At 48.8% G+C, this 21,027-nt stretch overlaps 1 protein-coding gene across 2 annotated transcripts in view; it reads right to left on the bottom strand.

Annotated features, from left to right (window-relative positions):
- Positions 1–13,069, bottom strand: part of LOC139172048 (fractalkine-like) — a 31,802-nt gene extending 18,733 nt beyond the window's left edge. For both annotated transcript variants that reach the window (XR_011559830.1, XM_070760711.1), the window contains exon 1: positions 12,716–13,069. Coding sequence is in view for 1 of the 2 variants with exons in the window: in XM_070760711.1 (XP_070616812.1) it covers positions 12,716–12,794 (79 nt within the window). In the remaining variant the exon portion in view is untranslated. The remainder of the gene's footprint in view (positions 1–12,715) is intronic.
- Positions 13,070–21,027: the final 7,958 nt, after the last annotated feature.

Genomic DNA, 21,027 nt, shown 5'->3' on the forward strand with positions numbered 1-21,027 from the left:
ATTTTTTCCCCCTTCCCTGTTCTGGAGGTCCTGCCCAAGGAAGCCAACAACAAACCAATAGCTCTAAGTTTACAATGGAGGAGGAAAAGAGAAGCTAAACCGTCAAAGGGGGAGACAAAAGATGGACATTTTCCCTCCTCCTCCTAAAACTCAGTCCTTCCTGGAACGAAGTGAGGAGGGAGGGGAGGCTGAGCCAACTCCACCACGCAAATCCTTCCACAAAGAGGTTAATCGCTGAAGAAGAGACCAAAACATAAATGAAATAAAATAAAATAAATCCAGCACTCCCTTTTTAGAGTCCCTTCTCATGTGGCTGCCCCAGAAGTCCCTAAAGTCCATTCTTATCAAGGTTTGCCTGAACATTTTCGAAAGGAACCTTGTCCCAAGTTGCTATCCTGAGCCTCGGTGGTGCAGTGGTTAGAGTGCAGTACTGCAAGCTCCCTCTGCTGATCGCTGGCTGCCAGCACTTTGGCAGATCGAATCTCACCAGGCTCCAGGTTGACTCAGCCTTCCATCCTTCTGAGGTCAGTAAAATGGGGACCCGGATCTTCAAGCCAGCTGGCTGAGGGAATTCTGGGAGTTGAAGTCCACATATTGTAAAGCAGGTTTGCTTGGCATTCTGGGAGCTGCAGTTCTATGCATCTTAAAGCCTGCTGGCTGGGGGATCCTGAGAATTGAAGATCATCCAACTTCATCTTGCCAAGCTTAAGGAATAGGGGTGGTCCCTGATTTTCAACAGTTCCTTTAGTGACCTTTTGAATTTACAATGGTATTAAAAAAAGTGACTTTTGACAATTTTTCACACTTTTGACCACCGCAGGATCCCCAGTGTCACATGATCAAACTTGGGACACTTGGCAGCCGATCCTTATTCATGATGGTTGCAGTGTCCCTGTGTGTGTCACACACATGGTTGCAGTGTCCCTGTGTGTGTCACACAATCCTCTTTTGTGACCTTCTGATAAGCCAAGTCAATGGAGAAGCCAGATTCACTCAACAAATGTGTGACTAACTTAACACCTGCTCCTGGGTGCTGAGCAGAGGTGGGCTGCTAAGGTGGAACCATGTCATGTGCTCGCCCCCCGTGGCTCTGAGTGTCCGCATGCGATTTCGCTCCCTGCCCAGGTGCAGTAGCAGAATTGCGCTGGACTCTGCTAGCACCCAGAGCCACGGGGGCGAGCACAGCTCACCATCCCACCTTAGCAGCCCACCTCTGGTGCTGGGGATGGCAAAAATGCCCCCATTTTTGCACAAACGGGCTGCTTTTTTGCCTGATTTTTTCACAAAAATGGGGGCATTTCTGCCACCCCCTCCAGCACCCAGGAGCTCTCTGCAGGCTTCCCAGACCCTCTGTCCATCCCATCTTTGTGAAAACTGGACCCATTTTTCACAAAAATGGGACATAGGGCTTCAGGTGGCCAAAAATGCCCATTACTCGCCTACCTATGTGTTCAGCCCCATGTAGGCCTCTACATTGTTTGCCAATTGGAGTGAGGGCCCAATTTAAACTGTTACTGGTGGTTTTTAAGGCCCGGCGCTCAAACACACCAAATTACTTGGCGGCCCACTTATCTTGGTGCACAGCATCGAGGGACCTACGTTCAGCAAGGAAGGGCTTGCTGTCTGTCCCACAGACATGCATAGCAATATCCAAACTGCAGGACTTTCAAGATGTGTCCCCTTCTCTGTGGCCCCATGTCTTCTCTTGGAGCTTTGGGCAGAGAAGAATTTCCATCATTTTCGTAAGGTGTTAAATACATTCCTTTTTGATTCGCCAAACTGAAACATCCTTGTCTGGGGATCAGTAAGTTGGGAAGACATTGGAGAGGTTTGGTTTCTTTCTTCTTTTTTTTAATTTTAAATTTTTTATTAAGACAAAACAAGACAATAACATATATACAGTGGTACCTCAAGATACGAACCCCTCATCTTACGAACAACTCGTGATACGAACCCGGGGTTCAGAAAAAATTTGCCTCTTCGTACGAACTTTTTTCGTGTTACGAACGCCAAACCCGAACTTCCGGGTTCAGCGTTCGGAGGCTGCTAGAAAGCCGCCCGGCTGTTTTAAAAGGTGACAGCCGGCGGCGGGGCTTCTTTCCGGGTTCGGGAGGCCACTTTGGGGTTTTGTCTGGGAGAGAGGGCAGGAGGTCCGGCGCTGGGGGAGGGAGTCAGGAAGGTCCTCCTGCTCTCCCCCCCCCAGCGAAAAACACAAAGACAGTCTGACAGGCAGGGCAGAGCAGCCTGGAGCAAAGGGAGTCTGAAACCGCCGGCAGCTTCAGCTTCCCATTGCTCTGCGGGCGGCGGCTGACCGCCTTTGTATTTTTGGCTGGAGGGGGAAGCAGGAGGCACAGGATTGGCGGGCGTGGGGTGAGGCAGCAGGTCTGCATCCTGGGTGGGCGGCGGGCGAGGAGGCGCGGCCGAGCGGGCCAGCGAGGGTGCATCCAACTTGAGAGGCTGGCAGGAGGAAAGCAAATGTCTCTCTTCGTTGCGCTGCCGCCAGCATGGCCTGGTTGGCAGCGGAAGATGTAACCGAGCCCACGGGGCCGGGCTCCGTGGCGGAGACCGCCAGCTGCTCAATCGGGCCGGCAGGGAACAGAATGGAGCCTTCCGCGGCGGGGCTGGTAAGGGGGGGAGCCGAGGGGGGAGCCGAGCCCAGCCCCGTGACATTCGCTTTCCTCCCGCCCACAGCCGACTGATCGTGGGCTCCTTCGCAACCTCGGAGAGCTTCCTGGGCATGAAAGCTCGCAAATCCAACACGGACGAAAATCAGGAAGCTCTCCGAGGTCGGGAAGGAGCCCACGATCAGTCGGCTGCGGGCGGGAGGAAAGCGAATGCCACGGGGCTGGGCTCGGCTTTCCCCCTTACCAGCCCAGCAGGCAGCCGCCGCAGAAGGCTCCATTCTGTTCCCTGCCGGCCCGATTGAGGGGCCAGTGGGAGGAAAGCAAATGTCTCTCTTCGTTGCGCTGCCGCCAGCATGGCCTGGTTGGCAGCGGAAGATGTAACCGAGCCCACGGAGCCAGGCTCCGTGGTGGAGACCGCCGGCCGCTCAATCGGGCCGGCAGGGAACAGAATTAAACCGGAAGGGGCAAGGTGGGGGGGGAGAACGGGAGGCTCAGCATTCCGTCAGTCGCAGCGCTGGCTGTCAACTTTTCTTTTTAGCACTGGGGAGGCAAGTCAGCTCCTGCCCAGTGCTAAAAAGAAAAGTTGACAGCCAGCGCTGCGGCTGACAGAATGCTGAGCTTACGGTTCTCTCTCCGCCCCCTCGCCCCTTCGCCCCCCTGTGTTCCTAGGAGAAGTGCTGGTGAGGAGCAGAAGGTCTGTCTTGCCTCAATCCCCAGCACTTTTCCTGGGAACACAGGGAGGCGAAGGGGCGAGGGGGGGGGAGAGAGAACGGGAGGCTCAGGAAGGGAGCTCGGGAAGGAGCCCACGGTCAGTCGGCTGCGGGCGGGAGGAAGGCGATTGTTCCGCTGCCGCCAGCATGGCCTGGTTGGCAGCGGAAGATGTAACCGAGCCCACGGGACCGGGCTCCGTGGCGGAGACCGCCGGCCGCTCAATCGGGCCGGCAGGGAACAGAATGAAACCGGAAGGGGCAAGGTGGGGGGGGAGAACGGGAGGCTCAGCATTCCGTCAGTCGCAGCGCTGGCTGTCAACTTTTCTTTTTAGCACTGGGGAGGCAAGTCAGCTCCTGTCCAGTGCTAAAAAGAAAAGTTGACAGCCAGCGCTGCGGCTGACGGAATGCTGAGCTTCCCGTTCTCTCTCCGTCCCCTCGCCCCTTCGCCCCCCTGTGTTCCTAGGAGAAGTGCTGGTGAGGAGCAGAAGGTCTGTCTTGCCTCAATCCCCAGCACTTCTCCTAGGAACACAGGGAGGCGAAGGGGCGAGGGGGGGTAGAGAGAACGGGAGGCTCAGGAAGGGAGCTCGGGAAGGAGCCCACGGTCAGTCGGCTGCGGGCGGGAGGAAGGCGATTGTTCCGCTGCCGCCAGCATGGCCTGGCTGGCAGCGGAAGATATAACGGAGCCCACGGGGGATTCGCCTTCCTCCCACCCGCAGCCGACTGATTGTGGGCTCCTTCCCGACCTCGGAGAGCTTCCTGGTTTTCGTCCGGGGTTGGATTCGCGAGCTTTCATGCCCAGGAAGCTCTCCGAGGTTGCGAAGGAGCCCACGATCAGTCGGCTGCGGGTGGGAGGAAAGCGAATGCCACGGGGCTGGGCTCGGCTCCCCCCCTTACCAGCCCCGCCGCGGAAGGCTCCATTCTGTTCCCTGCCGGCCCGATTGAGCAGCCGGCGGTCTCTGCCACGGAGCCTGGCCCCGTGGGCTCGGTTACATCTTCCGCTGCCAACCAGGCCATGCTGGCGGCAGCGCAACGAAGAGAGACATTTGCTTTTCTCCCGCCGGCCCCTCAATCGGGCCGGCAGGGAACAGAATGGAGCCTTCTGCGGCGGCTGCCTGCTGGGCTGGTAAGGGGGGGAGCCGAGCCCAGCCCCGTGGCATTCGCTTTCCTCCCGCCCGCAGCACTTCTCCTAGGGACACAGGGGGGCGAAGGGGCGAGCGGGCGGAGAGAGAACGGGAAGCTCAGCATTCCGTCAGCCGCAGCGCTGGCTGTCAACTTTTCTTTTTAGCACTGGGCAGGAGCTGACTTGCCTCCCCAGTGCTAAAAAGAAAAGTTGACAGCCAGCGCTGCGACTGACGGAATGCTGAGCCTCCCGTTCCCCCCCCCCCTTGCCCCTTCCGGTTTCATTCTGTTCCCTGCCGGCCCGATTGAGCGGCCGGCGGTCTCCGCCACGGAGCCCGGCCCCGTGGGCTCGGTTACATCTTCCGCTGCCAACCAGGCCATGCTGGCAGCAGTGGAACAATTGCCTTCCTCCCGCCCGCAGCCGACTGACCGTGGGCTCCTTCCCGAGCTCCCTTCCTGAGCCTCCCGTTCTCTCTCCCCCCCCTCGCCCTTCGCCTCCCTGTATTCCTAGGAGAAGTGCTGGGGATTGAGACAAGACAGACCTTCTGCTCCTCACCAGCACTTCTCCTAGGAACACAGGGGGGCGAAGGGGCGAGGGGGCGGAGAGAGAACGGGAAGCTCAGCATTCCGTCAGCCGCAGCGCTGGCTGTCAACTTTTCTTTTTAGCACTGGGCAGGAGCTGACTTGCCTCCCCAGCGCTAAAAAAAAAAGTTGACAGCCAGCGCTGCGACTGACGGAATGCTGAGCCTCTCGTTCCCCCCCCCCCCACCTTGCCCCTTCCGGTTTCGGCGTTCGGGAGACCGCTGGGTTCCCAGCTGTCTCCGAACGCCAAACACCAAAGCCGAACTTCCGCGTTCGGCTTCAGGAGACAGCTGGGAAGCAGCGCGGCTCTTTTAAAAGGTGACAGCCGGCCTGGGGGGCTTCCCAGCACCCCCCGAACCCTGAACCCGGGTTCAGGGGGTGCTGGGAAGCCCCCCAGGCCGGCTGTCACCTTTTAAAACAGCCGCGCGGCTTCCCAGCAGTCGCCGAAAGCCGTTTTTTTGCGGGGGGTTTTTTGGTTGCACGGATTAATTGACTTTACATTGTTTCCTATGGGAAACAATGTTTCGTCTTACGAACCTTTCGTCTTACGAACCTCCCCCCGGCACCAATTATTTCGTATCTTAAGGTACCACTGTATAAGAGAACAACAAACATACAACAAAATATAGCAGCTGTTACCGCTCCGCTCTTATCAGAAGTTTCCAGAGAAAAACCTTTGCAAATCATATCATACAAAGAAACATATACTTATATTTCCTACTATTTACAAGTTTTTAGCTATTTACTTCCATATAATATATTTAGTTATTTAGTTATCCCTTAATCTTCTGTTCAACCAATCATAGACCTTATCCCAGACTTTAAAATATTCAGTTGGGAATGTTTTATTATTTATGTATTTATTTATTTATTGGATTGTGATCCCTGAGGACTCACAACAATAAGTTCATGGTTTTAATAAGTTCATGGTTTTTATTAGCTGTGCTTTTACTGAGTGTATATATTACCTGATGAGTGTTACTGTCTGTCTACATCAATTGTACGTGGCTTGTTGTTATGTCCTTTGCCGCTCCGAGTCTTCGGAAAGGAGCGGCATACAAATCTAATAAATTATTATTATTATTATTGTTGTTGTTGTTGTTGTTGTTTTTGTAGTAGTAGTAGTAGTAGTAATAATAATAATAATAATTATTATTATTATTATTTATTAGATTTGTATGCCGCTCCTTTCCGAAGACTTGGAGCGGCAAAGGGCATAACAACAAGCCACGTACAATAGATGTAGACAGACAGTAACACTCATTAGGTAATATATACACTCAGTAAAAGCACAGCTAATAAAAACCATGAACTTATTAAAATCATGAACTTATTGTTGTGAGTCCTCAGGGAGGGGGGCATACAAATCCAATAAATAAATAAATACATAAATAATAAAACATTCCCATTATTATACTCCCAAAAATATGTCAATTCAGAATCTGCCCCTGCGCTGGGGCTAACAGGAAGGAAGATTTCTGTTTTTCTTTCAGTCAGATTTGCAAGGTCCATTGCACGCACACACACACACACACACGAACCAAAGGCAGTTGTGTGGTTCTGCACCAAAGGTGTCCCATGCTTCTGTGCCCCATGGCAACATCCAGGGCCGATGTTTGAAGAGAACGGGAGCCCTGCTCCGCATGTTTAAAAGCAGCCCAATTGAAACTCCCTGGAGGACCAGATGAGGACTGACTGCGGCTTCTCAAGCCGGCCAACTGGAAGCCAGGAAGTGGATTGATGCCAAGGTTTGAGGGAGAACAGAGGCTTCTGGTTGGTCTTTTGGGCCAGACCCTGAAGGGATCCAGCTGTTCTGTTTGCATCAGGCCACAACAACAACGGGAGGAAGAATGGTTTACATCTTAAAGGCATTTAACATTTCAGGAACATCCGACAATTACAGCCCACTAATGCAAGCGCACCACTGCTGAGCCCTTGAGGAGCCCGGTAAATGCTTAGCAGGCTGAGGGGAGACCACTAGGAAATCACAGGACTGCAGGTTAGCAGCCCATCAAGCAGTCCAATCAGCCTTCTCAGAAAAGAAAAACCAAAACCAAAGTGGGCAACCCACTTGCATATTTTCCACAAAGAAAAGTCACCCAAAAGAGGAGACAATGGGCTCCCATCAGATGCTGTCTGGCATGAATCCATAAAGCCAGGAGTGTGCAGGAGTGGCAACGGTTTTGTGACAAGAAGCAACAAGATTCTGCTTTGGGGGAATTTCCAGGCAGCGCTGGGCAGGCTGCCACTCAGTTTCCTCCAAGTATTCTGGGATGACAAATAACTCCAGAAAGGAAATTAAAGGGGGCTGGGTTTTCTCTGCTCTCCCCACCCAATAAGAAATCCAGGCAGCAAAGGGGTTTGTTTGCCAGCCTCCGAGGCTGCCTGGTGCTCTTCTCTTTGGGTGCAGATACAGCAGTGGTGGGTTCCAACTTACCTCGCTGCTGGTTCCCTCCTTCCCTCCCTCCTTCCCTCCCTCCCTCCCTCCCATGTGGGTGATCCATGGAAGCACATGGGCAGTAATGAAAAATTGGCAGAGAAAAAAAACAAAGCCAAAATAAAGATAGCGACCATATGCATAGTGCCAGAACTTCACTTCTGCATATTCTCAGAAGGGAAAAAAAGTCATTAAAAATTTAAAAATTCATTTTTTTAAAAAAAAATCAAACTTTTTTTTAAATCAATTTTTTTAAAAATTTTTTTAAAAAAATTAAAAAATTAAAAAGAAATTTTTAAAAAAGATGGCAGCGCTCCGACTGAACTGGGTCGGTGACATCATCATGACATCACCAGAGGGTCGCTACCAGTTCGGGAGAATCAGTCCAAACTGGGAGAAACCCACCCGAGATATTGATGTGACTCCCTAGGGTGTTTGATTGTTTGTTTAAGTTATATGCCACCCCTCACCAAGGACTCAGGGCAGCTTACAATTTATAAAAACAACAATTACAATAGCTAAAATCAATTAAATTAAAATTAAACAAACAATCTAAAAATCCCAACTGTGTTAAAAATCAGTCATACCCATTCAACAACAATTCTACAAACATTCGTCAGCCACGGGGCTTGATCTAATTGCCCCAAGCCTGGCAGTATAGGTGAGTCTTAAGACTCTTACAGAAGGCGAGAAGGGTGGGGGCAATGCAAATCTCCAGGGGGGAACTGATTCCAGAGGGCCGGGGCCCCCCACAGAGAAGGCTTTTCCCCTAGGCCCTGCCAAGTGACATTGTCTAGTTGACGGGACCCGGAGAAGGCCGATTCTGTGGGACCTGAACAGTTGCTGGGACTCATGCGGCAGAAGGCGGTCCTGCAAGTAATCCAGCCCTATGCTATGTAGGGCTTTGTAGGTCACTACCAATACTTTAAATTGTATCTGGAAACCAAACAGCAGCCAATGCAGTCTGCAGAGTGTTGGAAAGACACGGGCATGCCTAGGAAGGCCCATGACCGCTCGCGCGGCTGCGTTCTGCTCAATTTGCAGTTTCGGAACACTCTTCAAAGATAGCACCATGTAGAGAGCATTGCAGTAGTCAAACCTCGAGGTGATGAGGGCATGAGCGACTGGGAGCAGAGACTCCCTGTCCAAATAGGGCCGCAACTGGTGCACTAGGTGAACCTGGACAAACGCCACCCCCTTGCCACAGCCAAAATATGATTTTCCAAGGTCAGCTGTTGATCGAGGAAGACGCCCAAGTTCCCCCCCCCCCACCAGAGTGATGGATGGACGGGTGGAGGTGTCCTTGGGAGGCAGAACCTACAGCCACTCCGTCTTGTCGGGGTTGAGCCTGAGCCTGTTAACACCCATCCAGACCCTCACAGCCTCCAGGCACCAGGACATCCCTTCCACTGCTTCACTGAGTGGACAGGTAGTCCTCGATTTAAGACCACAGTTGAGGCCAAAATTTCCATCACTTAACGAGACATTTGTAGAATACCCTATGCTACTAGACTTACAATCCTAGGTTTAGAAGCTTAGAACGATGTCACCTTAAACACAACCTAAGCATAGCCCAAAAAATCATCTGCTACAACGTTCTTCCTGTCAATGACTACTTCAGCTTCAACCGCAACAACACACAAGCACACAACAGATGCAAACTTAAAGTAAACCGCTCTAAACTTGACTGCAGGAAATACGACTTTAGTAACGAGTCTGCGGAGAGGGGCGGCATACAAATCTAGATAGATAGATAGATAGATAGATAGATAGATAGATAGATAGATAGATAGATAGATAGATAGATAAATAAACAAACTGAGTAGTTGGTACATGGAACTCACTACCAGACTCTGTAGTATCATTATCTAACCTAAAAACTATACCCTTAGACCAGGGGTCCCCAAACTTTTTAGACAGGGGGCCAGTTCACTGTCCCTCAGACTGTGGGAGGGCCGGTCTATTAAAAAAACCTGAACAAATCCCTATGCACACTGCACATACCATATTTTAAAGTAAAAAACAAAATGGGAAGGTACTATTTAGAGGGGGAGAAGAAGTCTGAAATTCATATATGTTTATGTTTTGTTTTTAATTTTCTTTTGTTAACATCTGATTGTAGGTTTTCTTGGCTTATAGAAAAATGTATAAAGAAAGAAGGAAACACTTTGGCATAATGGTTAATAAGTTAGAAATATAATTGGTGTACTTTTTGAAGGCACATTAAGGAGGGAATTTAATTTAATTAAAAGAAAATGAATGTAACTGGATGATAAAATTAGGAAAAAAACTTTTGCAACTTTTTTGATGATTGATATTAGTTACTAACAAAATACCGCATTTTATTCATAGAAAATTAGATGGAACACTGTGTTGTGTCACTCACCTGCGGGCCAGATAAATGTCCTCAGTGGGCCGCATGCGGCCCGCGGGCCGTAGTTTGGGGACCGCTGCCTTAGACTGTCCACTGTTGACCTCTCACGATTCTTAAGAGGTCAGTAAGAGGCCTGCATAAGTGCACCAGAGTGCCTTCTGTCCCCCGTCCTAATGTTTCTCTTTTACTAGTATCATGTACATAAATATTACACTGTATCTTTGTATACCACTAATACGTACTTGACAAACAAAGCAAAACAAACAAACAAACAAATAAATAAATAAAATAAGAATCAGTTGTTAAGTGACACTGGGGATACTGCCCTGGTCACAAGTGTGAAAAACAGTCACGAGTCACTTTTTTCAATACTGTTGTAACTTTAAAAAGTCACTAAGTGAACTGTTGTAAGTCGGAGACCACCCATATTTCTTAAGCTTGGCAAGATGAACTTGGGTGGTCTTCAGTTTTCAGGATCCCCCAGCCCACAGGCTTTAAGATGCATAAAACTACAGCTCCCAGAATGCCAAGCCAACCTGCTTTACAATAAATGGACTTTTATATTATAGTTTATAATATGTGGACTTCAACTCCCAGAATTCCCTCAGCCAACTGGCTTGAAGATTGGTGGATTTCAATTCCCATAATTCCCCAGTGTCCGGATCTTTAATCGGCCAAGTTGAGAAACGCTGTCCTATAGCCTGGAAAGAAGCGATTGGAGAACCAAGCAAGGCATGATTGAGGGTGCTGCCTGCTTCACACCCCAATTCTAGCATCTGAACATGTGCAAAGGATAAGCAAGAGAAATGTCCCCTTGCCTTACTTAGTTCAGTGCTTCCATATTATACTTCCCAAGAGGCAATTTCTTTCTTTCTTTCTTTCCTTCCTTCCTTTCTTTCTTTTTCAATTTTCTTTCCTTCTAGTTGCATTAAGGAATTCAACAATCCTCCTAGCTCATTTGACCTGGTCAGAGGAAAAGGGAAGAGGAGGCTGCCTGCCATTTTTATTAACAGAGTTGCAAGGGACCTCATAGGTCATGTAGTCCAACCCCTCAACCAAGCAGGAGACCCTACACGATTTCTGAGAGATGGCAGTCCAGTCTCTTCTGGAAAGCCTCCAGGAATGAAGCTCCCACAACCTCCGAAGGCAACTTCTGTTCCATCAGTTCATTGTTCTCACTGTCAGAAAAATTCTCCTTAGTTCCAGGTTGACTCGCTCTTTGGTCAGTTTCCATCCATTATTTCTTGTCTGGCCTTCAGGTGCTTTGGAAAATAACTTGACACCCCCCCCTCCTCTCTGTGACAAACCCCCATTTACCCTTAGACTGTCCACTGTTGACCTCACCTGATTCCAAAGAGGTCAGTAAGGGTTGTGCATAAGCGCTTCAGCGTGCCTACAGTCCCCATCCAATTATTCCCTCTTATCAGTACCCATTTTATGCATATAAACAATGTTAAACCTATGTATGTTACAAATACGTACTTGACAAGAGAGAGGGGGGGGGGAGGGGAGGGAGGGAGAGAGGGAGGGAGGGAGAGAGAAAGAGAGATGATAAATGGATATGAGCTTGATGGATGGATGGATGAATGGATACAAGATTAAGAGAGAGAGAGAGAGACGGAGACGGAGATGGAGACAGAGATATGTCTTCCCTGGTCCTTCTCTTCACTAGACTAGCCATACCCTAGTAGATGTATGGTACTTAAATGTGAGGTCCATCCCAGGCAGTGTATTATCCATCTGATATTCTCTGAAACCTCTTGATTCTTCGCATCAAATACCACCCAAAGTTTTTTGTATACATGAAAGAAGCTAGTATTTGCCCACAAGGGTTATTGAGGGTTTTTTTGGTGGGGGGCTTTTGAGTCACAATGCAGGGACTATTGCCAACAGTTTTCTTGGCAAAGTTCCTAAGAAGTAGTTTGCCATTGCCTGCTTCCTAGGGCTGCAACAGAGTGACGGACCCAAAGTCACCAGGCTGGCTTTGTGCCTAAGGCAGGACTAACCCCCACCATCTCCCAGTTGCTAGTGGATGCCTGTAACCACTACACAAAACTGCCACTACTGCTAGTGTGTAGCGTTCACCCCAGCACAATCTTAGAGGAAAAAACGGCGCCTTCCCCTTTATTGCCCCACTGCCTGGGGGCGTAATTACATGAATAATAACAGAGAAATCCAGGAAGAATTTGGAAAAGAAAGTTGAAAAAGGTGGTGAAAAGAAAGTGAAAACTTAAGGGGGACTTTTTATGCTTTGTAGGTAAACAATTTAAATTTAATCCGGAATTATTCTGTAGGGGGGAACCACAAGCTTTACATTAAAAAAAAAAAGCCACAAGGGATTAATCTACTCTCTCCTGGCCAGTTCCTGCTTTCACGTGTTGCATTATTTTTTTAAAAAGTCATCAGGTTATACCATCTTCCCGTTTACTGCTTGCTAAACTAATTTAATTTAATTTAATTTATGGAATTTTTAAGCCACCCAACTCCTTTGCAGACTTCGGGAGGCCTACAGAGATAATAAAAGAGTAATACAGAATAAAAACAATAAAAATGTTGCAACAGTAATAAAGCAACCCATTAAAAATTTTAAAAAAACCAACTCAAGCTGGCTGAACGCCTAAAAGCTGCGTTCTCACGACCCCGGGTTCCCTCTAAGGGACATTTTAGCAGGCTGCGCGAACCCTAAACCCGTCGGAACGCTTTTTGGATCGACGGGCCACGTGTGACCCCCGTTCCTACCCGGGTCTGGTGCAAAGAAGTTAATCCGGGTTTCCAGCGCGTCGCTTCCCACGGTCTCTCCCCCGACGGCTGCTGGTTTGGGGGACACCCAATCCCCCCCACCGACGCCCACCCCCAAATCCCGCCTCACCTGCCACCGCCGGGATGGGCCACTGGCAGGTCACCGTCAGCGCCAGCAGCGCCAGCAGGCTCCGCGCGGCACCCGGCATGGTCCCGCCGCCGAGAGCGGAGCGTCCGAAAGACACCCCAAAGCCACTGCGACAGACCCCGGTCGCCTGGAGCCGCGGCGGCGTCCGCTCGCCTCTGCCACCTCTCTCGGCTTGCTCCGCCGCGGTTGTGTCGCTGGCACCGGCGCAGGTTGGAAACTCCGCGCGGCTCCGGGCTGGCTTTGCTCGTGCGGATGTCACGGTGGGGAGGCGTGTTGGGCAGCCCTCCCCCTCCCTCCCCCTCCGGGGATTCCAAAACGAGGATCCCGTAACGGGGGCTGAACCGACGCCAGGTAGGGCGGGGTGGCCGGAGTCCCGATACGGAGCGGCTGGAGTCGGGCGACGGGAAGGAAGGAAGGAAGGAAGGAAGGAAGGAAGGAAGGAAGGAAGGAAGGAAGGAAGGAAGGAAGGAAGGAAGGAAGGAAGGAAGGAAGGAAGGAAGGAAGGAAGGAAGGAAGGAAGGAAGGAAGGAAGGAAAAACTTGGCAACCATTGTCCCAAAGGTGATCCCCACCCCCAGAGCTGAAGGAAGAAGCAAAACGTCTTCAAAATAAAACCACACCGAGTAGAGTGGAGTGGAGTGGAGTAGAATAGAAATGGAAATGGAAATGGAAATGGAAATGGAGTAGGGTAGGGTAGGGTAGGGTAGGGTAGGGTAGGGTAGGGCAGGGTAGGGTAGAGTAGGGTAGAGTAGAGTAGAATAGAATAGAATTCAGGTGTCAGTTTCAGGAAGTATGTTCTTATGTCTGTTAAACATAATTTAAAAATACTCTTAATCTGGACACGGGGTTTCTGAGTTGGGTGGTTTCTCAGACCTCAGCCTGATGATTCTATCTTCTTGCTCCATTTTGAAATAGAAACATAGAAGATTGACGGCAGAAAAAGACCTCCTGCTCCATCTAGTCTGCCCTTACACTATTTCCTGTATTTTATCTTTGGAATGATCTATCTTGATCCCAGGCATGTTTAAATTCAGTTCCTGTGGATTTACCAACCACGTCTGCTGGAAGTTTGTTCCAAGCATCTGCTACTCTTTCAGTAAAATAATATTTTCTCACATTGTTTCTGATCTTTCCCCCAACTCACCTCAGATTGTGCCCCCTTGTTCTTGTGTTCACTTTTCTATTAAAAACACTTCCCTCCTGAACCTTTTTTAACCCTTTAACATATTTAAATATTTCAGTCGTGTCCCCCCTTTCCCTTCTTTCCTTCAGACTATACAGATGGAGTTCCTGAAGTGTTTCCTGATAAGTTTTATGCTTAAGACCTTCCACCATTTTTGTAGCCCATCTTTGGACCCGTTCAATTTTATCAATTTTATCAATCAATTTAGAGACATTAAGAGGCTGTTAATGTATAAGTTGGGTTGACAAAACCAGAAACGAGGAAGTGATAAACCGCCTGGAAAAGCCAAGGGAAAGCATCAAAACCATTAAAAAAGCGAAAGTTGGAATATTTCCGGCATGTGATGCAACATCCGGAAAAATACAGCATCCTTCACTTAAATCTCCCAGGGAGAGATTGAAGGCAAAGGAGGTCCAGGCAGAAAAGACCATTGTGGCTTCAAAATCGAAGGGACTGGTTTGGACAAAACTCAGCAGCACTTTTTTTTTTTTGCTGTTGATAAAACATAGGATTGCCAACATGATTGCCAACGTCTGATGGAAGGATATGGCACAAGAAGAAGATTAAAGACATCCAAAATATGTTGATTTGCATTTATAACCTTCTCATCATCTTTCCACCTCCACACACTTTTTTCTCCTAAGAATAAAACAGTGTTTACTGTGACGTTGTCCTCAACCATCAGTTGACAATACAAGGAACTGTCTGGCCTGGAAGCTTTTACTGTAACCAACGTCAGATGTGCTAAATGTTTTGCAATAACTTGTTAAAGAGCGGACCCACCTTTTTTAACAAGTCTGCTTCAGTTCAGCTGTCAAGCCATTCAAATTTCCTCTGTAATCTGCTAAATATAAATCAAAGACAACCTTTTTCACAAAATATCTTGCAAAAATTTGTCTTCAGCAGGCGAAATGCCTGTTTTGTGGTAATTCTGTAGAGTTGTGCACTTTAGGATTTCTCCAAACACTTAAAAAACCAAAACAAATTAAGCCAGTTGCATAGAGAAGAGAATTTAAAAAGTGTTATTAAAAATGAATATGGGAGCAGTCTACCAGCATCTGGGAGAGATGGGGATAATTTCATGGGGAAAATATCTAGAAACATGGCACAAGGCAGCCAAGAATGATAGGATAGCTTAATGGTTTAAGTGCAGATCACATTTCCCCCCAAAACTCATTGATCCATCCTAATTCAGAGAAGTTACAAGCAAAAAATGAAAAGTAATCACTAATGCAGAGCATTTAGGAGAAAATCCTAAAGGAGCAAAAGACTCATCAATTAGATATCAATGACAGACAACCAACAGAGAGACAGAAAAGAAAAACAGACTGTTGAGTATGTTAATATGCCATGTAAATAGTTGCCTGAGGTGAATGCTGTTACCAGGCAGATTGGAAATGCTAGGAGGCGTCTGATTGGCTCAGACGCAGGACAGCTCTTTTGGCGCGAGCCTTAAGAGTATAAATAGAGCCGAGTTTCTCATTGCCGGCTGGTGAGTTCCCAGCTGATTGTCACTTGCGGAAAGAGCTGAATAAAGGGAACCACTGTTTAGCACTTCGTCTGGAGTCTCAATACATTTCACTGGCGACGAGAACCGGAGAGAACCTACAAGCAAGATGAATCCTTCGCAGATCGGCCGAGCACCCGACCATTTCGACCCCGAAAAGGCGTCTTGGGAAGCCTACATGACCCGCTTCGAAATCTTCCTGGAAGCCGCCGGAATGGGGACCGCCGAAGACGACAGAAAGCGAGCCATCTTCCTTAACTATTGCGGCCCCGAAATCTTCGATTTGGTTCAAACGCTCACCGATCCGATTCCTGCCAAGAACGTGCCGTGGCCAGACTTACAATCCAAGCTTGCGGGTCATTTCAAACCCACGAAGCCAGCTGTGGTATACCGCCATCAGTTCTCCAGGATGGCCCAACGTGAAGCTGAGTCTATTAACCAATTCGCCACAAGACTCCGAACCGTACTGTCAAAATGCCGTTTTGACAGCCCAGAAGCTCGACTTACAGACGCGATCATATTCGGCATGAAAAACGCCACCGTACGCGGCAAACTCCTCACCGAGGACGAACCTACTTTGCAAACCGTCATCAAGCTAGCCCAGACAGCCGAGGTCGCCGAAGCGGCTGCCAAAGACCTCCAAAGCCACGTCAACAAAGAAACCGTCTCTAAAATCTCCTCCACAGCTGATCCAGCCGACGACCTCAGCCCTCCAGCCGCCACCGACGACTCCTGCCTCCTGCTTCCGAGCGACCCCTCAAGACAACCGAGATACCCTCGCACACCAGCCCCATGGTATTGAGACTCCAGACGAAGTGCTAAACAGTGGTTCCCTTTATTCAGCTCTTTCCGCAAGTGACAATCAGCTGGGAACTCACCAGCCGGCAATGAGAAACTCGGCTCTATTTATACTCTTAAGGCTCGCGCCAAAAGAGCTGTCCTGCGTCTGAGCCAATCAGACGCCTCCTAGCATTTCCAATCTGCCTGGTAACAGCATTCACCTCAGGCAACTATTTACATGGCATATTAACATACTCAACACCCCTCCCTCCTTAGTCAAGTGCCAACTGTCCATCAGTTGAGCCATGTGATGAAGTCCTCCAATCGAGTGGGTCTGCGCGAGGCTCGCTCAGACCTGCGCAGATCAGTTGAGTCTGGGACTTCGTTGGTGGAGGTTGGCTCTCTGTCGGATCCGGAGCCTGGCTGGGCCCGAGTGGGGGCTCCGGCCTGCAGCGATGTTCGGATGGAAGCTGAATCGACGTCGGAGGAGGATGATGGTGGCTCGTTGGTGTCGCGGGAGCGTTCCAGCCTCGGTAAGCCCAAATCTACATCCAACAATTCTGGTTGTACATAAGAGTCTGCTTTGGGGGAAGAGGTTACAATGGCGGTTTGCGTATTTTCAGAGTTAATCCGCCCTCTTAAGTAATCAATGTGCCGTTTCCAAATACGGCCATCCTCTAATTGTATTAAATATGTTTTAGGCCCCTTTTGTTGTAGGACTTTTCCTTTTACCCATTGAACTCCCCCATCAAAATTTCGGGCAAATACATTCTGGCCTAGATACATGCTTCTTTCAGGTATTACAGACATTTCACCTTGACCCATGGTATTTGAATATCGAGGATGTAACCTGTCTAAAGGAGACCTTAGTTTCCGCCCCATTAAGACTTCTGCAGGGCTTCTATGGGTGGCAGCATTTGGAGTAATATGTTGCATTAACAGGAATTGGTCTAATTTATTTTGTATTTCCCCAGGGCCTGCTCTGCGCAGCGCCTCTTTCGCCACACGTACATAACGTTCAGCCAACCCATTAGCCCATGGGGAGTAAGGGGAGATTAGCGCATGCCTGACCCCTAGATTACTCAAAAACACCTCAAACTGTCGTGCGGTCAGTTGTGGCCCATTATCTGAATCAAGGACATCAGGACACCCATGGGTTGCAAACAAATGATACAGAGCCTTAATAGTGGCACATGTTGTTATATTTTGCATAGCCACTATCTCTACCCACTTAGAAAAGGCATCTACGACAACCAGGAAAAACTGGGACCCAATGGGGCCAGCAAAGTCTATATGTATCCTGGACCAAGGCCCAGTGGGCTCTCCCCACTCTACGGGGGCAGTTCGAGGGGGATTGGGTCGTGACTCTTGACAGGGGTCACACCGAGCTACCCAATGTTCAATATCGAGATCTAGGCCCGGCCACCACAGGTATCCCCTTGCCAAACCCTTCATTCGGACAATGCCTGGGTGTCCCACATGTAACATAGTCAGCACCTTTTTCCTAAGTGTAGTTGGAATGACCACTCGATCTCCCCATAGTACACATCCTTTCATGTAGGACAATTCTAGTCGCTTTGTCTTAAAATCTGCCAGTCCCCCCCTCCTCTGGTCCCCCAAGCCAACCCCTGTGTATACAATTAATTACTGTTTGAAGAATGGGATCTGACTTAGTATGCTCGGCCACTTCCCTGGCTGAAGTTAGGGGGGTTTCTTCTATTTCTAACAGTAGTACATCATCAGAAGGAACTGGTTCTTCCCCTCTTTGTGCCAAAGGGCACCTGCTTAGTCCATCAGCGTGGCTTATGGACTTCCCTCCCTTATGTATTAAGGTATACTGATAACTGGAGAGGAATAGAGCCCATCTAATCAGTCTAGGGGACATGAACGGAGGGGTAGGTTTATCTGAAGGCAACAGTCCCAAAAGGGGTTTGTGGTCTGTTATCAATTCAAACCTCCTTCCAAATAAGTAATTATGAAATTTCTTAATGCAAGCTATTAAAGCCAGGGCCTCCTTATCCAACTGGCTATAGTTTCGTTCAGCAGGGGTCAGCGTTCTGGAGAAAAAAGCTATAGGTGCCTCAGTGTTGTCTGGCATTACGTGGGCCAATACTCCGCCCACCCCATAAGCCGAAGCATCGCATGTAAGCCTTATGGGCAAGACTGAACTGTACTGCACCACCACACTATTAGAAGTCAATAAGGTCTTTATTAGAGTAAATGCTTGGCGTTCAGGTCTGCCCCAGGTCCAGGGAATTCCCTTCTGAAGGAGTCGGTGGAGGGGTTCTGCGACCGTTGCCTTCTGTCTCAAAAAAATAGAATAAAAATTCAGAAGACCTAAAAAAGCTTGTAGTTCAGTCTTATTGGTTGGTTCAGGTGCTTCGGTAATTGCTTTTAATTTATCAGTTGTGGGGTGGATGCCCTGACTATCTATTCTATACTAATTTCGGCTAAAACCATTCCCCAATTGAACCAGAGAATCAGGGCTGTCCTACAACGACTCCAATCCAAGGGCCTCAGAGTAAAAGCAGACAAGTGTGTATGGGGCACCACTAGCATTGAATTTCTAGGGTATAGAATAGATAGTCAGGGCATCCACCCCACAACTGATAAATTAAAAGCAATTACCGAAGCACCTGAACCAACCAATAAGACTGAACTACAAGCTTTTTTAGGTCTTCTGAATTTTTATTCTATTTTTTTGAGACAGAAGGCAACGGTCGCAGAACCCCTCCACCGACTCCTTCAGAAGGGAATTCCCTGGACCTGGGGCAGACCTGAACGCCAAGCATTTATTCTAATAAAGACCTTATTGACTTCTAATAGTGTGGTGGTGCAGTACAGTTCAGTCTTGCCCATAAGGCTTACATGCGATGCTTCGGCTTATGGGGTGGGCGGAGTATTGGCCCACGTAATGCCAGACAACACTGAGGCACCTATAGCTTTTTTCTCCAGAACGCTGACCCCTGCTGAACGAAACTATAGCCAGTTGGATAAGGAGGCCCTGGCTTTAATAGCTTGCATTAAGAAATTTCATAATTACTTATTTGGAAGGAGGTTTGAATTAATAACAGACCACAAACCCCTTTTGGGACTGTTGCCTTCAGATAAACCTACCCCTCCGTTCATGTCCCCTAGACTGATTAGATGGGCTCTATTCCTCTCCAGTTATCAGTATACCTTAATACATAAGGGAGGGAAGTCCATAAGCCACGCTGATGGACTAAGCAGGTGCCCTTTGGCACAAAGAGGGGAAGAACCAGTTCCTTCTGATGATGTACTACTGTTAGAAATTGAAGAAACCCCCCTAACTTCAGCCAGGGAAGTGGCCGAGCATACTAAGTCAGATCCCATTCTTCAAACAGTAATTAATTGTATACACAGGGGTTGGCTTGGGGGACCAGAGGAGGGGGGACTGGCAGATTTTAAGACAAAGCGACTAGAATTGTCCTACATGAAAGGATGTGTACTATGGGGAGATCGAGTGGTCATTCCAACTACACTTAGGAAAAAGGTGCTGACTATGTTACATGTGGGACACCCAGGCATTGTCCGAATGAAGGGTTTGGCAAGGGGATACCTGTGGTGGCCGGGCCTAGATCTCGATATTGAACATTGGGTAGCTCGGTGTGACCCCTGTCAAGAGTCACGACCCAATCCCCCTCGAACTGCCCCCGTAGAGTGGGGAGAGCCCACTGGGCCTTGGTCCAGGATACATATAGACTTTGCTGGCCCCATTGGGTCCCAGTTTTTCCTGGTTGTCGTAGATGCCTTTTCTAAGTGGGTAGAGATAGTGGCTATGCAAAATATAACAACATGTGCCACTATTAAGGCTCTGTATCATTTGTTTGCAACCCATGGGTGTCCTGATGTCCTTGTTTCAGATAATGGGCCACAACTGACCGCACGACAGTTTGAGGTGTTTTTGAGTAATCTAGGGGTCAGGCATGCGCTAATCTCCCCTTACTCCCCATGGGCTAATGGGTTGGCTGAACGTTATGTACGTGTGGCGAAAGAGGCGCTGCGCAGAGCAGGCCCTGGGGAAGTACAAAATAAATTAGACCAATTCCTGTTAATGCAACATATTACTCCAAATGCTGCCACCCATAGAAGCCCTGCAGAAGTCTTAATGGGGCGGAAACTAAGGTCTCCATTAGACAGGTTACATCCTCGATATTCAAATACCATGGGTCAAGGTGAAATGTCTGTAATACCTGAAAGAAGCATGTATCTAGGCCAGAATGTATTTGCCCGAAATTTTGATGGGGGAGTTCAATGGGTAAAAGGAAAAGTCCTACAACAAAAGGGGCCTAAAACATATTTAATACAATTAGAGGATGGCCGTATTTGGAAACGGCACATCGATTACTTAAGAGGGCGGATTGACTCTGAAAATACGCAAACCGCCATTGTAACCTCTTCCCCCAAAGCAGACTCTTATGTACAACCAGAATTGTTGGATGTAGATTTGGGCTTACCGAGGCTGGAACGCTCCCGCGACACCAACGAGCCACCATCATCCTCCTCCGACGTCGATTCAGCTTCCATCCGAACATCGCTGCAGGCCGGAGCCCCCACTCGGGCCCAGCCAGGCTCCGGATCCGACAGAGAGCCAACCTCCACCAACGAAGTCCCAGACTCAACTGATCTGCGCAGGTCTGAGCGAGCCTCGCGCAGACCCACTCGATTGGAGGACTTCATCACATGGCTCAACTGATGGACAGTTGGCACTTGACTAAGGAGGGAGGGGTGTTGAGTATGTTAATATGCCATGTAAATAGTTGCCTGAGGTGAATGCTGTTACCAGGCAGATTGGAAATGCTAG

Source organism: Erythrolamprus reginae, chromosome 9 (assembly GCF_031021105.1).
Source record: "Erythrolamprus reginae isolate rEryReg1 chromosome 9, rEryReg1.hap1, whole genome shotgun sequence".
Classification (NCBI taxonomy): domain Eukaryota; kingdom Metazoa; phylum Chordata; class Lepidosauria; order Squamata; family Dipsadidae; genus Erythrolamprus; species Erythrolamprus reginae.